The sequence below is a fragment of the Ovis canadensis genome, chromosome 3, assembly GCF_042477335.2.
Source record: "Ovis canadensis isolate MfBH-ARS-UI-01 breed Bighorn chromosome 3, ARS-UI_OviCan_v2, whole genome shotgun sequence".
NCBI classification, from domain to species: domain Eukaryota; kingdom Metazoa; phylum Chordata; class Mammalia; order Artiodactyla; family Bovidae; genus Ovis; species Ovis canadensis.
Window position 1 is genome coordinate 33,360,049 of NC_091247.1, and position 23,619 is coordinate 33,383,667.

Consider the following 23,619-nt stretch of genomic DNA (forward strand, 5'->3'; position numbering starts at 1 on the left):
CCTGAGCAGCGTGGCCAGATATCTCCCATTTCAAACTCCCGCTCTCTTGAATGCCAATTCTTGTTCCTTAAGCAAACCAGGTTGGAGCTGTTATGTTTCCCCCAACAAGAGGGAGGACACTCCAGGACGAATCTCATTTTAGCGAAGAGGCTATTAAATGACCCAGGGTACTACTTTCCTCGCATTTACAAGCTACAGCTGCACAGGAAACACACGGCCACCCAAGGCCGTGGCTGCGCCAACACCCTCAGCTCCATACGCTTGTCAAACGCGACCCGAAACATCCTCAGCGAAGTCGGAGAGCAACCGGAAGAAGAAAATCCGGGGTGTCAAGGCGGAGAGGGGGGCGGGGTAACGCCGACATGCCGCGCCTGCGCAGTCACTATACAGCGCCTCCCCGCGGGGCGTGCTCGTCAGGCCGCCGCACCCTATCAGGCGGCCGCAGGGAGCGCGCCCGCGGCCTCGCCCTCTCTCGCCCCACCCCTCTCTCATCTCCGCCGGGCCTTAAACTGAGGTTGGGAGACCCAGAGCGAGCTCCACTCTCCGCCCCGAGCGGTCCCGCACTCCCCCTGGCGCGCGTGCGCAGGGGCGGACCGCAGGACGAGGGCGCGAGGGGAGGGCGGGCGTACGTCCTTGCGTGCGTCTCAGGCAGCGCGCACGCCGGCGTGAGAGGGCACGGGGAAAAGGTGGCTCTGGCCGGGGCGGCTCGCTTTCCTGTGGCTATGTAGCTGAGCTCGTCAGCTCCGGGTCCTCCTTCGCTGACTTCGCCGCGTCCTAGCGTTGAGCTGCTGCTTCGGAAAGAGAGGCCGTCCTCACGCCTACCGCGCTCCCTCGACGGCCGAGCCTGCTCGCTCGCCCGTCGGAGCGTCCCGGCCGAGCAACCCTGAGGGGGGAGGGGAGGCCATTTTGTCCCGACCGACTCCCCGGAACCGGGCGGAGCGGCTGGGAGAGGCTGCGGAGCAGCGGTCGCCGCCCTCGGAGGCACCGGACGCCGCCACCGTCGGGGCTTCCTCGACGAGGCAGTTCCTAGGTCACCCGCGCCCTCTCGAGCCGTCCTTTTTCCCACGGTTCCCCCCGGTCCTCCGGCCTGAGAACGCCCGAGCGAGGAGGAGTTGGCCGTAGTGAGAGGGACCGATCCCTTGGGGCCGCCGGCGGCGAGAGCCTGAGCCGCTCCTCCCAATGGCGAAGAAGACGTACGACCTGCTTTTCAAGCTGCTCCTGATCGGGGACTCGGGAGTGGGGAAGACCTGCGTCCTTTTTCGTTTTTCGGATGATGCCTTCAACACCACCTTTATTTCCACCATAGGTAAGACCTGTGGGAGGATGGTGTGCGATCTCTGCAGCTGCAAACCGTTCCTTTTGCTCCAGACATCTTGCTTCCCGTAATATACGCCTTTGTTTCAGTGATCCCGATTCCAAGCGACAGACCAAGTTACTGTTTGAATCGGCATTGAGCTTTCTGGGGCGGGGTCTTCCCCTGCTTTCCATCCGGTCTTTTGCTCTCAAGTCTCCCACTCTGCTCAGTGCCTGCTGTTACAAAATATGCAGCATTAGCAGCGTTCCAGAATCCTGTTTCTTTAAGCGTCAGGGTTGGCTTTTTCCATGTTTGTGTGGCGTTACTAGATGTACGATACTTGTAAGGGATTATTTTGATGGTTGGAGTTGAAGCAGTAGGGGTCATTTGGTAAAGACCTGAATTTATACTTCAGGGCAAAGAGATTCCATATGGTCGTAACTTAGAGTAAGCTTGAGGGTTTGTGTAAGGAATAATTAAAGTAAATTAGAAGGGAAAAGTGAGTTGCCCCGCGTTGACTAATCCATTGATGTGTCAAACAATCGGAGGCTCTTAGTGCTTGGGGTGGGACTCCGGCATGTTTGCACACAGTGCTTTTCGAGACATCAGCAGAAGCAGTAATCTGATGGAGATGGTCAGTTTCTGTCCTCGAACCTGAAAAAATGAAGTTTTCCCCTCCTGTTTTACACTAGCATCTTACAGGGAAGTGTCTTGCAAGTCATAGCCTTGGGACTTTTAATGTACTTTTCACCTCATGTTTCAGAATTATTTAGTATGAAAGTAAGAGCTAAAGATTGACCTTTTAAATCGGTTTCTTGTTTAGGAAAAGAAAAGGGAAGACTCTAGGAAAGTCCCTTTCAACTCTACGGAGAAAATTAAGTGTCATTTACACGAATTGTGTTAAATTGGGTTGGATGTGCGATCCTTTTTTTTCCCTCACAAGATAAATATCTTAACACGAGGTTGTCTCTGTCACTTGGCGACCAGTACACAGCATTGGGGCAAGTGCAATAAAATCCATTTTAAGTGTAATTAGTTTTATACTGAAATGATTATAAAAAACTAGCATAGTTTTCTTTGAACTCTGGGAAGTGTCGAATTTAAGCTGATCTCAATTTATAGCATTTGGAATCGATGACTTGGATTTCTTGTGATAAGTGTCAGTTACTTAGTTCATTCTCATAAAACAGATAATACTGAAATTTGGCATTAGATCGTTTTGACTAGATTTTGATTTTACTTGTTTTGGGGAGAGGGCGTCTTTGTAATTCTTGTTTCATGAATGTCATGCTGCTCTCTAGACCTGTTGTAAATTTCATGAGACTTAGAACTTGTTCTCTGCCTGTGGGTTAGCACTTCCTACCACTAACTTTACTTTTAAGATTCCACTTTTAGCTGTAGCTGGGTGGATCAGGTGGTTAGATCCTTCAGCAAATATTTATTGAGCACCTAACGCTAGGCACTGTTTTCGGGATAGATAGATAAGTGGTGAACATGGCAGGAGCAGTCTAGAGAGGAAGCACAAGAGTGTGGACAGTGCTGCAGTGGGGTTGGCACAGGGAGAGGGGTGCTTAGTCTAAATTAGGCTTGCATGGAGATGATGTCTGAAATGAAGTCTGAAGGACAAGTAGAAATTGAACTAGAGGGGTGGGAAAGGGAGTGTAGACTCCCTTTAGTGTAGACTAAACCTGTAGTAAGATCAGAGATTTAATCCACGTTGGTTAGCTTTAACCTGTGGTTGAGAAAGGTAGAGTGGAAAGTAGGAAGCAAAGGATTAACTCCCATCTACTCTTGGCCTTTTGTAATGGGTGCAGTGTTGTTTATTGTACTCACAACTAAAACCCAGTCCTGTAAGATAATGACACAATCTTATGTAGTTTTGTGGGACCTTAGTTCCCAGACCAGGGTTTGAACCGTTGCCCTCAGCAGTGAAAGCATGGAGCTCCAGGGAATTCCCTCCTGTAGTAGTGAGAGTGTGTGGTGATTTGGGATCTCACCTGCTGGGTTGGAATCCTAGTTCCACAGGTTACTGGCGGCAGTTTGACAAGTTAATTAACCTTTTCTCCTACTTCAGTTTCTTTAAATATTGTAAATAATAGTACCCATCACAGAAGGTAGTTGTGAGAATTTTATGAGAGCAAAGTGCCGCCAGGCACACTGTAGGAGCACAGTGCATGCATATCAGTTATACATGGACACATGCCCCATGTGCTATAGTGGGGCAGAACAAGTTACTTTATGGATTGAATGCTCTGTATGCAGTGGTCATGCAAATATTGGTTAGTGCTCTGCTAAACATATCACTTTACACTCTGGAATGTTCATATTTTGATATAAAAATATTTGATGTGTGTGATATTTTGATATCTAAGACAGGTTGAACAGAATATATGGATGTAAAATTCTGAGTTCAGCTCCAACATGTGGCATATATTAGCTCTATATGCATGTTTAGACATCTCCTGGTGTCTTACATCAGTGTTATCCAAAAGAAACATAATGTGAGTCACATAAGATTTTTTAGTAGCCACATTTAAAAAGGAAAAGAAGTATTTAATACTGTCTTTTAGCTCATTTTATCCTGAAGTCTTCTCATTTTATTATATAATCAAAACTTAAAAATAGTTGAGACATTTTATACTTTTCTCCAGTGTGTATGTATGTTATCTTTACAGTTCATCTCAGATTAGGCACATTTGGACAGTGCATGTCTAAACAGTATAAACTGGCCAGTTGGCGAATATGCAGATGATTAGAGATACTTAAAATACGTACTACTTTTAGGGCATTTTAAATTTCATCAGTTGGCTAAGTTTTTGTTTGTTTTGCTTTGCTTTTTAAAAAATAAAGAGCATTCTCTATGAATGATACTGAAATTTGAGTTGGCATTTGATTGTTAAAATGTCTTGAGGTTTGAAAGGAAGTGGTTACCTTGCAGGGGTTCAGAAGGGCCAAACTGCGAGTATAATGTAGCCTCTCATTATTTTAGACATAGTCATTTTAGTTACTTACTGGTTATTGATTCTTGGAAGAAATAATTTTTATAGGCTTATGGTCCTTATTTACAAAGCTCACAAAGGCTATTTAAATTTTTCTATGTACTTTTCCACACATCTATATCAGAAGTTGTGTGTTATATTTATGGTCAGATTTACTGCAGATAGAATTTTAAAAACAAATTATGATGGTATGTTCCACACTCACCAATCTCAAAGGAAATTCAAGGGCACTAGAATATAAGCTGCACAAGGGCAGAAGGCTTTGTCTTTGTTTTTTTGCTGACAGATGCTAAGCACCTAGAACAGTCCCTGCATTTAATGGGTGCTTGATAAATAATGAAGGCAGGCAGACAGGTGGTAAGTACAGTGTAACCAGGATCCTTTATTTATTTATTTTTTTTACCAGGATCCTTTAGAATTAGCTAGTTTCATTTTAACATTTCTTCTTTACCTACTTTCTAAACATTAAATATATGATCTAGAGAGAGTTGCTGGTTTTTGAATGAGCATATTTCATTGGTTGATTTGGCCAAAGTCACAAAAGCATTACTTCTGGGTTCTAGGTAAAAAACTAAGTTGGAAAAGGCTCTTGCCTCTGGGAGAGGCAATGGATGCGTCCTTTTTGTTGTCTTTCAGCATATTTTTACCAAATGTTGGAAGTGTAGGTTCCACTAACATGAATTTAAAAATTGGTTTATTGAACTGAGCCCGTTTTATATGGAGAGGCTGCTTTTTAGAAAATTGAGCAAAACCTTTTTCATTTAAATGTGTCTGGACTTTGCTGTGACACCCAGACAGTGGCTCATGCTGCAGAAATGCCAGAGTACATAAGAAATGTCTTTCATTTCAAGATGTATTTTTAGGATTGATTAAAACTATCCAGACATTTTCCCAAGGAAAGTACACAAATGGCCAGTGAACACATGAAAAAATGTTCACCATCTTTTAATAATAAGGGAAATGCAAATCAAAACCATTATGCGATGTTACTTTACACCCACTAGGATGACTGACATAAGAACTGAACTTTTGTCATGCAGTTATCTGTTCCCGCTTTCGGTTTGTTTTGAGTCTATACCGAGAAGTGAATTCTGTGATAATAAATGGTTTGAGAAACCACCATATCGTTTTCAACAGTGGCTGCACTGTGTTTGCATTTCCACTAGCACGGCACCAGGATTCCATTTCTCCACATCCTCCAACACTTGTTACTGTTTAGCAGCATTATTCACAATAGCCAAAGGATAGAAACAACTCAAATGTCCATAGACAAATGAATTGATACACAAAATGTAGCATAACATATAATGGAGTATTATTCAGCCTTAAAAAGGAATGAAATTCTGATAGATTTTACGACATGGATAAACTTTGAAAACACTGTGCTAAGTGAAACAAGCCAGAACAAAAGGACAAGTATTACAGGTACCTGGAATAGGTCAGTTCATAGAGAAAGTAGAATAGTGGTTACAGGGACTGGGTAATGGGAAGTTATTTCCTAATGGGTACAAAATTTCAGTTAATGGGGAATTACTGCTTAAAGGGTACAGAGTTTCAGTTTAGAAGGATGAAAAAGTTGTGGAGATGAATAGTGGTCATGTTTGTACAGCAATGGGAATATATTTAGTGCCACTGAATTGTATACTTAGAAATGGTTAATATATACAAAAAGACAAATACTGCATGATTCCAAGTACATGAGATATTTAAAGTTTCAGATCCTAGAAGCAAAGTAGAGTTGTAGAAGGTAGGTTGATAGTCTCCCAGGGACTGGGAGGGGGGAAATGGGGAGATGTTTAACGGGTATAGTTTCAGTTTTGTGAGGTGAAGTAACTTTGGAATTCTGTTGCATGTCATTGAGGATATACTTAACACCCCGGCACTATACACTTAAAACTGGTTAGGTTGGTAAATTTTTATTTTATGTGTTTTTTGTTTCTTTTAAACTGCAATTTAAAAAGTGATTAAATGTCAATTTTATGTTCAGTATATTTTACTACCAAAAAAGAAAAACAAACCCAAAACACCCTTCGACAGTTGATGCAGCTCTCTAAAAGAGCATTTAATCTCAGACAGCCCCGGCACTGTTTCGTGTAATAGCTACTGTTAACTGGGGGTCTTTGAGTCAAGAGGATCCTTTAAGGTACTTTCCCATGCTTAGTATTACTGGCTGTAATTTCAGATACTAAAGGCAGGTTTGTCTTTTTGTTTTGTGTCTCCGTATAGAACCCCTTAGAATATTAATATAGGAAAGAACTCTGCAGTGAATTTCAAGTCAGAAAACAGACTGATGAGGTGAGAAAGTGAAAGTGTCAGTCACCCAGTTGTATCTGACTCTTTGCGACCCCATGGACTGTAACCCACTGGGCTCCTCTGTCCATGGAATTCACCAGAGAAGCCAAAAGATTACATGGCTAATTAGTGGAGTTTTGACTAAAATCCAGATACAATCCTGTTCATCACTGTGTTTCTCATCCTGAGAATGTCATTGTTTTGTTTGAAAAAATTAAGGATAAGGTCATTCTCCTACTCATCAATTTGTATTTGAAAAGTGGAGTTGCAGTAGTTTCGACAGAAGTGGGAAAGTAACAAGTCTCAGCACCAAATATCAAGGGGTCTGTTCAGGGTACTTGTCCTTTGCAAACAAAGCATAATACTGCAGACCTGAGCTAATAATGTTGTTGTTCAGTTACTAAGTTGTGTCCAACTCTTTATGACTCCATGGACTGCAGCCTGCTAGGCTAACGTGTGCGTCACTGTCTCCCAGAGTTTGCTCACACTCGTGTCCTTTGGATTGGTGATGCTATCCAATCATCTCATCCTCTGTCGCCCCCTTCTCTTCTTGCCCTCAGCCTTTCCAAAAGATCTTAGGATCTTTTCCAGTGAGTTGGCTCTTTGCATTATGGTGTATAATAGTAGACACGAATTGGCAAAGGAAATACTGATTGATGTTCCTGTTTGGTTTCTAAAAAGTAAAGAATGATAGAAATACTGGCAATTTGTTTCAATTAGCAGTAGAGAATTGCCCGGTTAGTTCTGTGGTAGCAGTTTAACAGAGAAATAGGGGCTTTTTGAGTGTTGATTTACAAATAAGAGACTGTTATTTAGCAAAAAATTTAAGTTTGTGTGTCTCTAAGAGAATCTTCATGGGAACACTGTTTATGGAGATGGTTTGGTCACAAAGGAAGAGTGTAAAAGTTATAGAGAGCGTTGAGAACATTGTGTGAACCCTAAGACTATAAAAGTCTTTCAAAGGTTTTGCTGCCTTCAAAGAGGTGAATATTGGAGGTTAGTGGGGTAAATTCTTCAATTTAGATTATAAGAAGAGGAATTTAAAATGATGATTAGAATAAAATTTTGGTGAAGAAAACTCATCTGAAGGGAAATTTCAAATGAGAAATAAATTTTTGTTTGAAGATAGTACCATATACTTTAGCAAAAGTGATTGCTTGATATTTATCCTTCTTTCCAGAGATGAAAAATCATATTTTTGAGGAAAAGAGCAACTGGTGATGGAACACTAAGTTTCCAGCATGACCCAGAAACAGAGGCATCCAAGATTATAAAACATTAGAAAATGGGAAAAAACCATTATTCTGGAGACCCAAAAAGTACAACGTATCAAAATCAGAACAGAGAGCAGTGTTGATTTGTCTTTCATATCAATGGCAATGCTTATGCCGGCTTTTTTAAATTGATGTTTTTATTAAGGCAATTGTAGATTCACGTGCAGTTGTGAAAAATAATACAGAAGGATCCCTTGTGCACTTTGCCCAGTTCTCCTAATGGTAACATTTTGTGAAACTATAGTATCACAACCAGGATATTGTCCTCTGGCACAGCACACCAGTCTTATTCAGATTTCTCTAGTTTTACTTGTACTCGTTTGTTTGTGTATATTAAATTCTCAGCAATTTTGTAACTTTTGTAGGTTCATTTTGCCACCACCACAGTCAAGATGCTGAACAGTTCCAAGGGACAAGGATCCTTTGTGTTCTTTTTTAACTATACCCTGTTCCCCACCCCCCCCCCCCCCCCCCCCGCCAATTTGGTCCCCATTTATAAAGTTTTGTTATTCACAAATATAATATAAATGGTATCAATAGGTTGTAACTTTCTGGGATTTGCTTTTATTCAGTTGGCTTAATGCCTTGGCAGTTCATCCAAGTTGTGTGCACCAGTAGTTCCTTTTACTGTTGAGTAGTATTTCATGGTATGCATTCCCTACAGTTTAACCACTCACCCGTTGAGAAACACCTGAGTTGATTCTGATTTTTGCCTGTTGTAAATAAAACTAATAGGACTTTTAATGTAGATGTTTTTGTGTGATTGTAAATGTTCACTTCTCGGGAATAAATGCCCAAGTGTGCAGTCACTGGGTCAGTATGGTAACTGCATGTTTAGTTTCACAGTACCAGACTCTTTCTGGAGCGACTATACTATTTTATGGTCTCATAGTAGTTTGTGAGTGATCTAGTTTCTCTGTGTCTTCACAAGTATTTGGTGGTGGTGCTCTTTTGTATTTTAGCTATTCTGGTAAATGTGTAGTAGTAATCTCATTGTGGTTTTAATTTGCATTTCCCTGATGGCCAGAGGTGTTGAAAACTGTTTCTGTGTTCCCATCTGCCGTCAGTATATTCTCTGCTGAGATATCTGAACATGTCAGTTGCCCATTCTCTTGATTGGATTGGTTCCTTTTTTGTTTGTTTTTTTTCCTGTTTTGAAAGTTCTTTATACATTTTAAGTACTAGTCCATTGTTGAACATGTGGTTTGCAGATATTTTCTTCCAGTCTCTATAGTTTGTTTTTTTCCTTCTTCATATGGCCTTTCTTCCGGGGGTGGGGTAGGTGGGTGAATTATATTTATTCAGTTATTTTGCTGCATCAGGCCTCAGTTGTGGCATATGGGCTTTTTCCTACTTCTCAACTACAATACATGGTTAGTAGTTGTGGCACATGGGGTTAGGGGTTAAATGCCCTGCGACATGTGGGCTGTTAGTTCCCTCGCCATGGATCAAACCCATGTCCCCTGTATCGGAAGGCAGATTCTTAACCACTGGACCAGCAGGGAAGTCCCCACGTGGGCTTTCACACAGCAAAAAGTTAAATTTAGATGAAGTTGAATTTATTAATTTTTCTTTTCATAGGTCATGTTTTGGTGTCTAAGAACTCTGTCTAGTTCTAGACACTGAAGATCTTTTCCCATTTTTGTTTGGTAAAAGTTTTATGTTTTACATGTGAGCCTATAATATATTTTGAGTTAGTTTTTGCATTGTGGTAAGAAGTTTAGGTTGAGGTTTTTTATCTTGCTTATGATGGTATCTAGTTGCTCCAGTACCATTATTGAATGTGCAGGCTTTTTTTTTTTAAGTCTCATGTAGTCAGTCAGTTGATGCAGATGTTCTGAAGGCTTCAGAGATACCCTGTATGATGCTATGGGATTGAAAGTTGATTTAGTGATTGACTCTTATTTGCAATAATTTATTCTTTGCTTTCTGAAAGGTTTTTAAAATTAATTTTTATCAATGATATATATACATATTTGAAGTTAAATAAACTGCTAAAAGATTTATAGTAACAATTAAACAGTCTCCTGTTTCATCCCCTTTCTAGTCCTATTCTTTAGAAGCATTGTCTAGCTCTTCTGTTAAATATTGCTATTTTCAAAAGATATGCTATATCAACATCTTTTGAGTTACTGATTTAATATTAAACATTTAACCTTTTATAATCTTATCCCACTCTTTATCCCAATTTTTTTGTTAAATTGATACCCTGTGGTTACATTAATATGCCCATGGGAATATTTCCTTTAAAACCAAGTAGTCTGTTACAACTCTGTTTCCTTTTCTCTGATGTTAAAAATTCTCTTTATTTGATTTATTTCCTTTACGCATTGTCTTCCTACATCTTCCAACAACCTCTCAAAATGAATTTCTGCACAGACAGACCGTTAGAGATTATTGATGTTTTATTCCTGGATACCTCTCTTTCTTCTACGTCTTTCTCCTTCCTACTTCAGTTCCCTTAGCATCTCTCATGTGAGAGACTGCTGGTTTATTGCTTTGGGTCATAGTAGCTTCTTACAAAAAGGGTATGGCAAAGGAAATTTTTTGAGACTTCCCATGTTTGTTTATTTACTTAACTGTGTTGGGTCTTAACAACACGATAGATCTTTGTTTTGTCATGCAGGATCTTTCTTTGTGGTGCATGGACTCTCCAGTTGTGGCTTGGGGGCTCAGTGGTTGTGGCACGTAGGCCTAGTTGCCCCACAGCATATGGGATCTTCCCTGACCAGAGATCGAACCTGTGTCCCTTGCATTGCAATGCAGATTCTTAGCCAGTGGACCACAAGGGAAGTCTTGAGAATTCCCGCATTTGTTGTTAGTCGCGTGTCTGACTCTTTGCGACCCCATGGACTGTAGCCTGGCAAGCTCCTCCGTCCATGGGATTTTCCAGGCAAGAATACTGGAGTGGGTGGAGATCTTCCTGACCCAGGGATTGAACCCAGGTCTCCTGCATTGTAGGCAGACGCTTTACTGTCTAAGCCACCAGGGAAGTCCCTGTTTAGTCGCTAAGCTGTGTCCGATTCTTTGCAACCCCATGGAGTACAGCGTGCCAGGAGTTTGCTCAAACTTATGTCCATTGAATCAGTGATCCTGTCCAACCATCTCATTCTCTGCCTCTCTCTTTGCTTCCTGCCCTCAATCTTTCCCAGCATCAGGGTCTTTTCCTATGAGTTGGCTCTTTGCATCAGGTGGCCAAAGGATTGAAGCTTCAGCATAAGTTCTTCCAATGAATGTTCAGGGTTGATTTCCTTTAGAATTGACTGGCTTGATCTTCTTGCAGTCCAAGGGACTCTCAAGAGTCTTCTCCAGCACCACAATTCGAAAGCATCAATTCTTCAGCACTCAGCCTTATTCATGGTCCAACTCTCATATCTGTACATGACTCCTGGAAAAACCATAGATTTGACTATACAGACTTTTGTCAGCAAAGTGATGTCTCTGCTTTTTTAATATGTCCAGGTTTGTCACAGCTTTCCTTCAAGGAGCAAGGGTCTTTTGATAATCATGGCTACAGTCACTGTCCACAGTGATTTTGGACCCAAGAAAATAAGATCTGTCACTGTTTTCCACTTTTTTCCTTTCTGCTTGTTGTGAAGTGATGAGACTGGATGCCATGATCTTAGTTGTTTTTTGAATGTTGAGTTTTAAAGCCAGCTTTTTCATTCTTCTTTCACCTTCATCAAAAGGCTGTTTAGTTCCTCTTCACTTTCTGCCATTAGAATGGTATCATCTACATGTCTGAGGTTGTTGATATTTTCCCCAGCAATATTGATGCCAGCTTGTGATTCATCCAGCCTGGCATTTGGCATGATGTACTCTGCACATAAGTTTAAGTAGGATGGCAGTATACAGCCTTGACATACTCCTTTCCCGATTTTGAACCAGTCTGTTTCATGTCTGGTTCTAACTGTTGCTTCTTGACCTGTATACGGGTTTCTCCAGAGACAGCTAAGGTGGTCTGGTATTCCTGTCTCTTGAAGAATTTTCCACTGTTTGTTATTATCCACAAAATCAACAGCTTTAACGAAGTCAGTGAAGTGGAAATAGATGTTTTTCTGGAATTCCCTTGCTTTCTCTATGATCCAAAGAATGTGACAATTTGATCTCGGATATTTCTGCTTTTTCTAATCCCAGTTTGTACATCTGGAAGTTCTCAGAGGTTCATGTACTGCTGAAGTCTAGCTTGAAGGATTTTGACCATTACCTTGCTAGTGTGTGAAATGACTGCAGTCGTATGGTAGATTAAACATTCTTTGGCACTGTCCTTCTTTGGGATTGGAATGAAAACTGGCCCTTTTCAGTCCAGTGGCCACTGCTGAATTTTCCAAATTTTCGGATGTATTGAGTGTAGCAGTTTCACAGCATCATCTTTTAGGATTTAGAATAGCTCAGCTGGAATTCCATCACCTTCACTAGCTTTGTTTGTAGTAATGCTTCCTAAGGCCCACTTGACTTCACAGGATGTCTGACTCTAGGTGAGTGACCACACCATCATGGTTATCCAGGTCACTTAAAACCTTTTCTGTGTAGTTCTTCTGTGTATTCTTCCCACCTTTTCTTAATCTCTTCTGCCTCTGTTAGGTCCTTACTGTTTCTGTTCTTTATCATGCCCATCCTTGCATGAAATGTTCCTTTGGTATTTCTAATTTCTAATTTTCTTGAAGAGATCACTAGTCTTTTGCATTCTGTTGTTTTTCTCTTTGCAGTGTTCTCTTAAGATGGCTTTCTTATCTCTCCTTGCTATTGTCTGGAACTCTCCATTCAATTCTATGTCTTTACCTTTCTCCCTTGCCTTTCGCTTCTCTTCTCTTCTCTTAGCTGTTTGTAAAGCCTCCTAAGACAACCACCCATGTTTGACAATGTCTGAATTCTTTGACTCAATTAAAAGTTTAACAGGGCTTAGGGTTCTGGTTTGAAAATAATGTTTTCCCTTAGAATGTTGAAAATCTGTCTTTTAGTTCCTTTCTGATGTTGCTGGCAAGTCCAATGCCATTCTAATTTTTTACCCATTATTTCTGGCCTCGTTAATCTCTGCAGATTGTTAGGTTTTTCAGTGTTTTGAATTCTTGGTAACAGATTATGTACCTCAGTGGGTAGGTCATTTGTTTTTTCAGATAAATCCATCCTTCTCAATATTTGGTGGGTCTTCACAGGTTCTTAACTTCAAGTTTTCTTGCTTTTTTCCCCTCCTATGATTTTCTTCCTTTTTATTTTCCATTTTTAGTTGGATTTTGGACTTCCTAATTGATCATATAATTTTCTGTTTCTAGCTTTGCTAATTCATTCTTCCTGGGAGATTTCTGAAGACTTTATTTCAACATTTTATTTTTTGACTCTTTTTCCTTCAAGTTTTATATGCCTACCCTCTGCCCTCTCGCCCAATGTTTGTTTTATTCTGTATTTTATTTTATAGGCCTTTTGCTGATGATTGGTGGTTTCAGGGTATACAGTGGGTTCTTGAATCAGCTATGCTTCAATACAGTTTGTTTTTTTTTAATGGAAAAAAAAGAAGTGGTTGAAAGATGTTGGTGAGCATGGGTGGGGCTTTTTAATCTCCCTGGTTTTAGTTTCATCTCCACACTCCAGTGGGCTTCTTGTTTTTAAATTCAGAGTATGTCAGTTTCAGATTTTCTAGAGAATAAACCTTTAGACTCGTGCTGTAAGTGGAGTAGTAATATCTGGTTATGTGAAATGGAGGCTGTCTTTATAAACCTTTAATCAAGGCCTCACTTTCTGTTGGGCTTTCCTGGTGGCTCAGTTGGTAAAGAATCTGCCTGCAATGTGGGATACCTGGGTTTGATCCCTGGGTTGGGAAAATCCCCTGGAGAAGGGAACAGCTACCCACTGCAGTATTCTGGCCTTGGAAATTCGGTACATTGTATAGTCCATGGGGTCGCAAAGAGTCAGACCCAACTGAGTGATTTTCACTTTCACTTTCTGTCTGGTACCTGATACCTCCTATGAGACATGAATTGGCTTGCTCCTCATTGGTATCTTCTTTAGTGGGTTCTAAGGTCGTAAACTTCTTCATCTGTTGTGGTTAATTACAATGTCTGTTATTGAAATCAAGGTAAGCTATATATTTTTTTCCCTTAATGTTTTGGTGTGACTTTGGAGAGAAGGATGAGAAAGATCTTTCTCCTCTAGTTTAACTGGAATTTGAAGTAATTTTTGACTCCAAATGACTTTCAGCTCCACTTTTTAATGGATAACATCCAGTAAAATTATGGATGAATGATAACTTTGCTACTGTTTTTATAAATATCCAGTCTGTTGTCAAAATACAGATATTTTTGTTATTTAAAATAGTTAGATAAATGTAGGGAATCAGCATTCAAAACAGCTGAAAGAGCTTTGGGGACTTCTCTGGTGGTCCAGTGGCTGAGATTCCGCACTCCTACTGCAGGAGGCCCAGGTTCAATTCCTGGTCGGGGAACTAGATCCTGGGTGCCACATCCTGGGTGAGTTCACATGCCTCAGCTGAGACCCAGTGCAGCTAAATAAATTTAAAAGGAAAGAAGTTTAATTTAGATGTATAATATATTCTTATTTTTAAAGACATAAAATATAACCTTCGTTGATTTACTTCAGGAGAGGGAGGAGTATTTTTTGCTTTTTGAACAGAATATGACTGTAGTTTTCAACTTCAGTCTTTTTCTCTTGACGTATATACTGTTTTATAAAATACTAACAAATGATTCAGCAAACTCATAATCTGCCAGAGGATTGCAGAGTGTCCTATATACTGTAGCACTTGGCTTTGAATGATAAGGTATCTCCCTCTTGATTTTTAGCTGGTTTGAAACCTACTGGTACAGTGTGAGTATTTTACCTCTTTATATATTCTTAGTCTTACTAAAATGGCTTTGACTTCCTTAAATTAGACATTAATGGATATGTGTGAGTTTTTAAAAATCCAGTAGTGTGTCTCTGCATATTTTTGTATGTGGGGATATATACTCAGGATAATAAATGGGCTAGAGTGCTATGGAAGAAGCGAAGTCATTCAGCCGTGTCTGACTCTTTGCGACCCCATGGACTGTAACCTGCCAGGCTCCTGTGTCGATGGGATTTTCCAGGCAAGAATAATGGAGGGGGTTGCCATTTCCTTCTCCAAGAGTGCTGTGAAAGGTAAATGTAAATCAAAATGATTGTTCAAATGTCAGCTCTTTGCTTAAGTAAGAGTTCCAAAAACTTTATTCTTTTGGAAAATATCAGACCTACAGAAAAGATATTTACTATAATGAATCCCCTTACATCCTTCCTTTAGATTGACCAATTGCCAATATTTTTCAGCATTTGCTTTTATGTCTCTTTAGGGAGTTTATTTTGTATATGATGTGGTGTCTGGTTCAAAGTAGATTGAAGATCTGTATGTCAAGGGGAACATAGTCACTTTTCAAAAATAAAGTAGAAAATTAAATTACAAGCCTTTGCAATTGCTGTTGAGGTTTTACAGTGTGTCAGTCACCATGGATTCAGTGGTGAGTAGCACAGACTTGATGCCTGTCCTTGTGGAGTTTCAGCTATAGTGGAGAATTTTGAAAAAGTGCACCAATATAACACTACTTGCTGGTCTTCTAAGACATTTTATATTTGTGGGAAATACAAGCTTTAGGCCCTTTAAGACACCGCATTTTCCTATTTTGTTCCCTTATCTTACAAAGTTATGCTTGCTATACCTCAAGAAAGAAAGAATTTTTTCTAAAGATGTAGAATTTTAAACAGTCAGTTAGTAACACGTACATGAGACTAAGCTTTCATCAACTCTGAACATATTGCAGACCCAAAATATATAGTATACTTAGAAATCCCCTAAATTAAAGCCACACACAGTACTTGGTGTTTTCTTAGTGCCTTACTGACTTTTGATTTTTAACTCTGTTTTAGACTCAGAAGAAGCAGCAGACTTTTGCTGTTATGTAGGTGACAGGTCCAGCCAGCAGTAACGAGACCAGATAGACATTTTAGGCAGAAAACCTGAAAACTCTAACAAAGATTAAAGATTGTATTACTGTACAGCACAATTACAGATTTTTAAATTTTATGTGTTTCTTTTTTGGCTGCTCCGGGTCTTAGTTGCAGCACCTGGATCTTTAGTTGTGGCATGTGAACTCTTGGTTGTACCTTTTGGGATCTTGTTCCCTGACCAAGGATCCAGCACGGGCCCCCTGCCTTGGAATTGAGGAGTCTTAGCCATTGGACAACCAGGGAAGTCCCTACAGTTTCAGATTTGTGAACTGATGATTATGGCCAATGAGAAGATGTTCTTTTTTTATTTTGGGGGCAACCCACATGGCTTGCTGGATCTTCTGGATCTTAGTTCCCTGATCAGGGGTTGAACCTGGACCTCAGCAGTGAAAGCTCCCAGTCCTACCCACCATTAAACTACTAGAGAATTCCTGTGAAGAAGTTTTTATTTTCAGTAGTCTTTGTCAAGGTAGAAACTTTGATATATTTTGGAGACATTGAAAAAATGAGCTTTTGTGCCTTATGTATGCCTAATCAGAGCTTAACTTCTGTGAAATAATTTTTGTACAAGATAATAGTTGAAAGACTTAATTTCTTGCATTAAATTATTTTAAAAAATTGGGATGCACTGATGGAAAAGTGAAGCCTGAGGGTGAATATAATCCAAACAAAATTATGAGTGGATAAGGTAAATTTGAGATTTATTCACTAACTCTCAAGTATTAGGATTGTTGAAGGGTTATTTTTTGAAATGTGAGTGAACTAGTTCGGGGGATAAATATAAGGATTTTTTTTTTCATATTGAATGAAACATTTACAGAAATAATTTCTGTTTTGCATGGATTCAAGAAGGGTCTGCACAGATGTGTGAATGTCAGGACCATAAAGAGCATCTTAATGAAACTAGCTTATAGTTAATATCTATGATGGACTTTCAGGAAGTCAGCCATGCTCTTAATATGACTCCCTTAATAATAGTGGGCTTTTTGGGTAAGTCAGACAGGGTTTAGCAGTTTGTATTTGTCTGTACAGTAAGATATTATAATTAAAGTATTATATGACAGGCATAAGCAAAATGTGGACTGTTTCCTTGTGTATGTGACTAATGGTTAATGTGTGCTTAAGGGAATAAAAATAATTTCAGTGTTAACCTGATAAGTTCATAACTATAAATATGTATTTATAATTTATAAACTATAAATTCAGTATAATAATTTCTTTACTATAATAACATGACTTCCACCTCTACTTTTCCTTCAATCTCTTTTCTGAAAAATTTTCTTTATTAAGATGTCTATATGTAGGTGCCACAAATTATAGGACTTTTTTTTTTTAACACAAGTAATTTGAAATTTCTTTAGACCCCAACACATATTTTCTTGAACAGACTTTCACGTTTTTCTAGGTTATGCTTTTTAGCAGGCATTGTTTAAGTCATTGGTGAGGAATGCTCTCACTCTTTGCTGTAAGTTGTGGTCTTCCTATTAAATGATGATTTCCAACTCCTGTAGTGATTTAGTTAAGCACAGTTTACTGTTTCAGAACTTTCCTCAGTCTCAGGTAATATTCTCATCTTTGGCATTCAGTTTCCCTTGGAAACTATAGCTCCATAAAACTATTTCTGCTGAATGGACTGTTTCTTTGAACATTTTGCCTTTTTCCTGATCTTCTATTGAATTTTGGCAAATTTACTGAGTTCAAAATTTTGTTAATTTTTTCTTCTTTCAGGAAGATGTGTAAATGAAAGCAATGGTGTCAGTATGTCTGCCTGGTATTGCATGATATATGCAGTACAGTTGTGCGTATGTTGTTTTGTAAATTTTGAAATGCACCATGGAGTACTATTACAGCTTGGCTTATCCTCTTTGCTATTTGTCGGTTATGTTTTCTCACATAACTGCCGTGATCTGTTTTTAGTGGATGATTTTTAAAAGGCCATGCATGCACACAGCATGTTGGAAAAATGCCAGTAGACTTGCTTGATGCAGGGTTGCCACAGACTCTTCAATTTGTAAAAATGAACAGTGTCTTTGAGGCACAGTAAAGTGAAATGCAATAAAATGAGGTATGCCTGTATGTTATTTCAGTTCATTCTCACAATAATCCTCTGAGGAAATGTGTATATCCCCATTTTGCTAATCAGAAAATTGAGGATTAGAAACATTAGGTAATTGAGCCAAGAAGGTCATACAGCTAGCTAGTAGGTGGTGAAACCGGAATTATTAATCCAGGGCCCTCAGATTCAAGCCCATATTCTTTCCAGTACATTATATTAGAGAAGCTGGAAATACAGACTTTTAAGAGAGTAAAATCATTTAAAATCTCTTTTCCAAGAGTAATACATAATTTCAAAGAGAGTACATAATTTTGTGGTAGTTATAAACAGACTGGGCTTCCTTGATGGCTCAGATGGTAAAGAATCTGCCCGCAGTGCAGGAGACCCGGGTTCTCTGGGTCCGGAAAGTCTCCTGTAGAAGGGAATGGCTGCCCATTTCAGTATTCTTGCTGGAGAATTACAGCCCTGTGGAGTTGAAAAGAGTCTGACACGACTGAGCAACTTAACACTTCGCTTTCAGAGCTTTCATGCACTTACAGACTAGGTATAATTTTATAGATAAAGAATTTGACTTGCTTACTCAGCTGCAATTTTTTCCCACATGTATCCCTTCTGTTGATAATTGTAAGTATCCATTGATCTTCCCAACATCAAACATCATACCCCTTTATTTGTAAAATTAAAAAAAATTTTTGACTGTGAAAGGTCTTTGTTGTGGACTTTCTCTAGTTTCTGTGTGTGTGAGAGTCTTCTCTTGTTGTGGAGCATGCGGGCTCACTAGTTGCAGGGTTAGGGCTTAGGTGCCTTGTGGCATGTGGAGTCGTAGTTCCCAAACCAGGGGTCGAACCCAAGTCCCTGGGTCCGGAACATTGCCTGGAGTAGGAAATGGCAACCTGCTCGTGTTCTTGCCTGGAAGATTCCATGGACAGAGGCAGGCCATAGTCCATAGGGTCGCAAAGAGTCAGGCGTGACTGAGCCACTAAGCGCATAAGAATGTATAACGTAGAAGGGATAAGTACTGTGATGTCCCTCTTCTTTGGAGTCCATTCTTTGCTCCTTACCCTCAATGTAATCTTGATGGCAATACTGTTTTTCAGTACAGTTATATATTAGGAAGTGACAGCTTCTTGCTTTCCCCTGCCACCACCCCCCAAACCCAGCTGACTTTAAACAAGAGCAAAATGTTTGAGGATGTGTCACTTCTAGGGTTAGTTTATTAAATGCTCAGCAACCAGAACCTCTTGATGAGGGTGAAAGAGGAGGGGGAAATAGCTGTTTTAAAACTCAGCATTCAAGAAACTAAGATCATGGCATCTGGTCCTACATCACTTCATGTCAGACAGAGGGGGAAAAAGTGGAAGCAGTGACAGGTTTTATTTTCTTGGGCTCCAAAATCACTGCGGACTGTGACTGCAGCCATGATACTAAAAGACACTTGCTCCTTGGAAGGAAAGCTAGGACAAACCTAGACAACATATTAAAAAAGCAGAGACATCACTTTGCTGACAAAGGTCTGTATAGTCAAAGCTGTGGTTTTTCCAGTAGTCCTGTACAGATGTGAGAGTTGGACCCTGAAGAAGGCTGAGTGCTGAAGAATTTGATGCTTTCGAACTGTGGTGTTGGAGAAGCCTCTTGAAGAATCCTACTGCAAGGAGATCAAACCAGTCAATCCTAAAGGAAATCAGCCCTGAATATTCGTTGGAAGGACTGATGCTGAAGCACCAATCCTTTGGCTACCTGATGTGAAGAGCTGACTTGCTGGAAAAGACTCTGATGCTGGGAAAGATTGAGGGCAGGAGGACAAGGGGCAATGGAGGATGAAATGGTTAGCTCGCATCACCGATTCAGTGGACATGAATTTGAGCCAACTCTAGGGGATAGTGAAGGACAGGGAAGCCTGGCATGCTGCAGTCATGAGGTTGCAAAGTCAGACAAGACTTAGTGACTGAACAACGGCACAACAAAACCTCACCAAGAACCCAGGTTCTCTTCCATCCTGCCACTCAGTTTGTCCTCCAGCTAGCTTTCTTGGCATGGAGGTAACTGCTCCAGTTTAGGCTCCAGACATACTGAGTCATAACATCATCCAGAGGAAAAGGGACAGTTTCTTCCTTATGTCTTTTTCCCTTCCAGCTTTTTACTTGGAAAATTTTCAAATGCATTGAAAACTTGAAAAGGTAACTCTTCACATATATATCCTTCATGTAGATTTTCTAATTATTAACATTTTGCTGCATTTGTACACTCATACCATTTGTATTTTTTTTTTGCTAGACCGTTTGAGAATTTGAAAGTAAGCTGCAGATATCATGTCACTTCATCCCTAAATACTCCAGTATGTATCCCCTCAAAACAAGAATGTTCTCTTATATAACTGCAATATCATAATTACACTCAAGAAATTTAATGTTTGTTGTTGTTTAGTTGCCAGCTGGGTCCGACTCTTTGCTCTTACTCATATTTTCTCAAGGTTTTTGCCTTTTTGGCTGGGGATGGTTGGTGGTGGAGGTGTCCAGAGTCCAGTTCAGGATTATGAATTTAGTTGTCCTATCTTTTTGCTTTTTTAAATCTAGAACAAATCAGATCCTGACATTGACTTTTTTGTGTGAGTTTTAAATATTTTATTAAGAAAATGGTTCACATTTTGGGTTTGCTTCCCTGGTGGCTCAGATGGTAAAGAGTCTGCTTGCAATGCAGGAGACCCTTGGGAAGGAAATGGCAACCCACTCCAGTAATTCTTGCCTGGAGAATTCCATGGACAGGAGCCTGGCGGGCTATAGTCCACGGGGTCATAAAGAGTCAGACATGACTGAGTGAAAATCTTTTTATTTTTTCCTCATGATTAGATTAAAATTAAACATTTTGGCAAAAATGCTGCTCAGGTGATGTGTCTTTCTCATTGCTTCAGATCTCAGTACATAGTGTTATTTTGTCCTGTTATTGGAGATGCTAAGTTCGATTTTCCCCCTTTGTAATGAACACATCATGGGTAGGGACTGTGCTATGAGACTGTGGGACTATCTTATTTTTTAATAGCATTTTACTTGTTGGTTTGATCCATGAATGAATCAGTTAACATTTTGGGTTGCAGAAAATGTTCATCTTTTTCTCATTCCTTTTTGTATTATTATGACTATACCATGTGGCTTGTGGGATCTTAGTTCCCCAACCAGGGACCAAACCTGTGTCCCCTGCATTGGAAGGTGGATTCTTAACCACTGGACCAGCAGGGAAGTTCCCCAAAGCTTTGTTCTTAATATCTACCCACAAAACTTTATAGGGGGAGGTGTACCTGGTAAGTGGAGGTATGGTGCAAGCAGTAGTCCCTCAAGTTCTTATTCTCGTGTTTTCCTGATGAGTCCAGTTGTGAAACAAAACCCCCTTAGAAAGTCCCCAGTCTTTTATCATGTGCCTTAAAGTGTTTCTGTTCCTGTTTGTTGCCCACAGAAAGGCTTACTTGGTGTTTTTAGATAGCACTTTTAATGACCCTGGGACTTTGAAAATATTTTTTAAATTTATAGAAGTATAAATAACCATTTTGCCATGGTGTTCGTGTAACTGTCCTCTTACATGTAATTTTCAAATTGCGGTATTTAAGTGCTGAAAGCTTAATTTTGATTCCATAAATTGGATGAAGGAAAACATGCCATTAATGGGGTGATGATTTTCCTATTTGAAACATGACTATCTTTTTGTCAAGTTATTCTGCTAATGAAGCCAACAGATTAGTGATTATTGACTCATTAAAAGTTTTTGAGTGAGAAGAAATTGGAAAAAACGAAAATTTAGAGGAACTCTCATTTGACCTAAACTATGCTTCACAAAAATCTTTTGTAGCTTCATGTGTTCTTGTCATCTTTGGACACAATCTTAAGTAACTAACTGTTCCCTTTTGAATTAAATGCTGATGATGCTTCAGACTTGTTCCTTTTTGTCAGTATTAACACTTTAAACGTGAACTTTTTCTGAGTTGCTGCCTAAAGGGCTTACTGCAGAATATAGTTTGGTTGTAGATATAAACTGTATAATAAATGATAAAATTATCATAGTGAAAGCATTTTTATTCTGAATACTTTTTTAAACTAATTTCACATACATATATATTAGGTTGGCCAAAAAGTTTGTTCAGTTTTTTCCGTAAGATGGCTCTAGTAGCACTTGGTTGTCTTTAACTTTATTTGAAACAATTTTGATAGATTCTGTTGTGATAGCTGTCAAATCAGTGTGCATTAAAAAAGCCAACTTACAAAATTGGTGAATTTTTGTGTAATGCTGAGGATGGAAGGAAAAGCAGCATTTTCAGTGTATTATATTTTATTATTTCAGGAAAGGTAAAAATGGAACCGAAAGGCACAAAAGATTTGTGCAGTGTGTGGGGAAGGTGCTGTGACAACCTGTCAAAGGTGGTTTGCGAAGTATAGTGCTGGAGATTTGTTGCTGGACAATGCTCCCTGGTTGGGTAGGCCGATTGAAGTTGATAGTGAGCAAATTGAGACATTAATTTAGAACAGTTTACATTAAGCCATACGGGGAGGTAGACCAACATACTCAAAATAGCCAAATCAAGTGTTGAAGATCATTTGCACCAGCTTGGTTACTTTAGTCATTTTGATATTTGGGTTCCACATAAGTTAGGCGAAAAAAACCTTTTTTGACTGTATTTCTACATGTGATTCTCTACTTAAATGTAATGAAACTGTTCAATTTTTAAAACATATTGTGATGGTCCATGACGAGTGGATTCTATGTAATAATGTGGAACAGAAGAGACCAGTGGGGCAAGTGGCATAAACAGATCACCCTTCACACCAAGGCTGGTCTTCATCCAAAGAAGTGATGTTGTGGATTTGGTATGATTGGAAGGGAGTCTTCTATTATATCTCCTTCTGGAAGACCATCAGGTTTGTTCCAACAGGTACTCCTCCCATCTACACCACCTGAAAGCAGCACTCAACTGAAAACGTCGGGTAATATTCAACAGAAAACAGCACTCTTTCATCAGATAATGCAAGACTGCATGTTTCTTTGATGACCAGGCAAAAACTGTTAGAGCTTGGTTGGAAAGTTGATTCATCTGGCATATTCTCCAGACATTGCGCTTTTGGATTTCCATTTACTTCGATCTTTACAGAATTCTCTTGGTGGAAAAAAATTTCAATTCCCTGGAAGATTGTAAAATGTACCTGAAAGAGTTCTTTGCTCAAAAAGATAAAAAGTTTTAGGAAGATGGAATTATGACGTTGCCTGGAAAATGGCAGGTGCTGGAACAAAACGGTGAATATGTTGTTCAATAAAGTTCTTGGTGAATATGAAAAATGTGTTTTATTTTTACTTAAAAGCCAAAGGAACTTCTTGACCAACCCAGCAGTTTTCCGTATTTCCCATTTATTCCACTGACGGGTGACCTGATAACTTACTGCATTTCAAGGCAGCAGCTTCAGACATTCTCTTTCCAGCATCTGTTAAAACCAGAGGGAATTGGGGAGTTCCTTGGCGATCCATTGGTAACTGCAGTGGCCCAGGGTTCAGTCCTTGGTCTGGGAACTAAGATCTCACAAGCTGCATAGGAAGTCAAAAAACCCAAAAAATCAGAGGAAACTGGCTGCCTTTTATTACGCTTGATATCAGTTTGCTATGCTAGAAAGGGAAATGTAAGTTAGTTTACATTTGTAAAGGGTTGGAAAAGAGCAACAGGTTATCTCTGGTCATCTTTTTAGATGTAACTATGTG

The 23,619-nt window shown here is 39.7% G+C and overlaps 1 protein-coding gene across 2 annotated transcripts in view; it reads left to right on the plus strand.

The window, feature by feature from the left end:
• The first annotated feature begins 391 nt into the window (after positions 1–391).
• RAB10 (RAB10, member RAS oncogene family) overlaps positions 392–23,619 on the plus strand; it is a 61,024-nt gene continuing 37,796 nt past the window's right edge. The window contains exon 1 of one of the 2 annotated variants that reach the window (XM_069582818.1): positions 392–1,306. In XM_069582818.1, the coding sequence (XP_069438919.1) occupies positions 1,180–1,306 (127 nt within the window). In that variant the 5' untranslated portion in view covers positions 392–1,179. Of the gene's footprint in view, positions 1,307–14,814; positions 14,994–23,619 lie in introns of those variants that run through there. The other variant, XM_069582817.1, reaches the window with a different exon arrangement.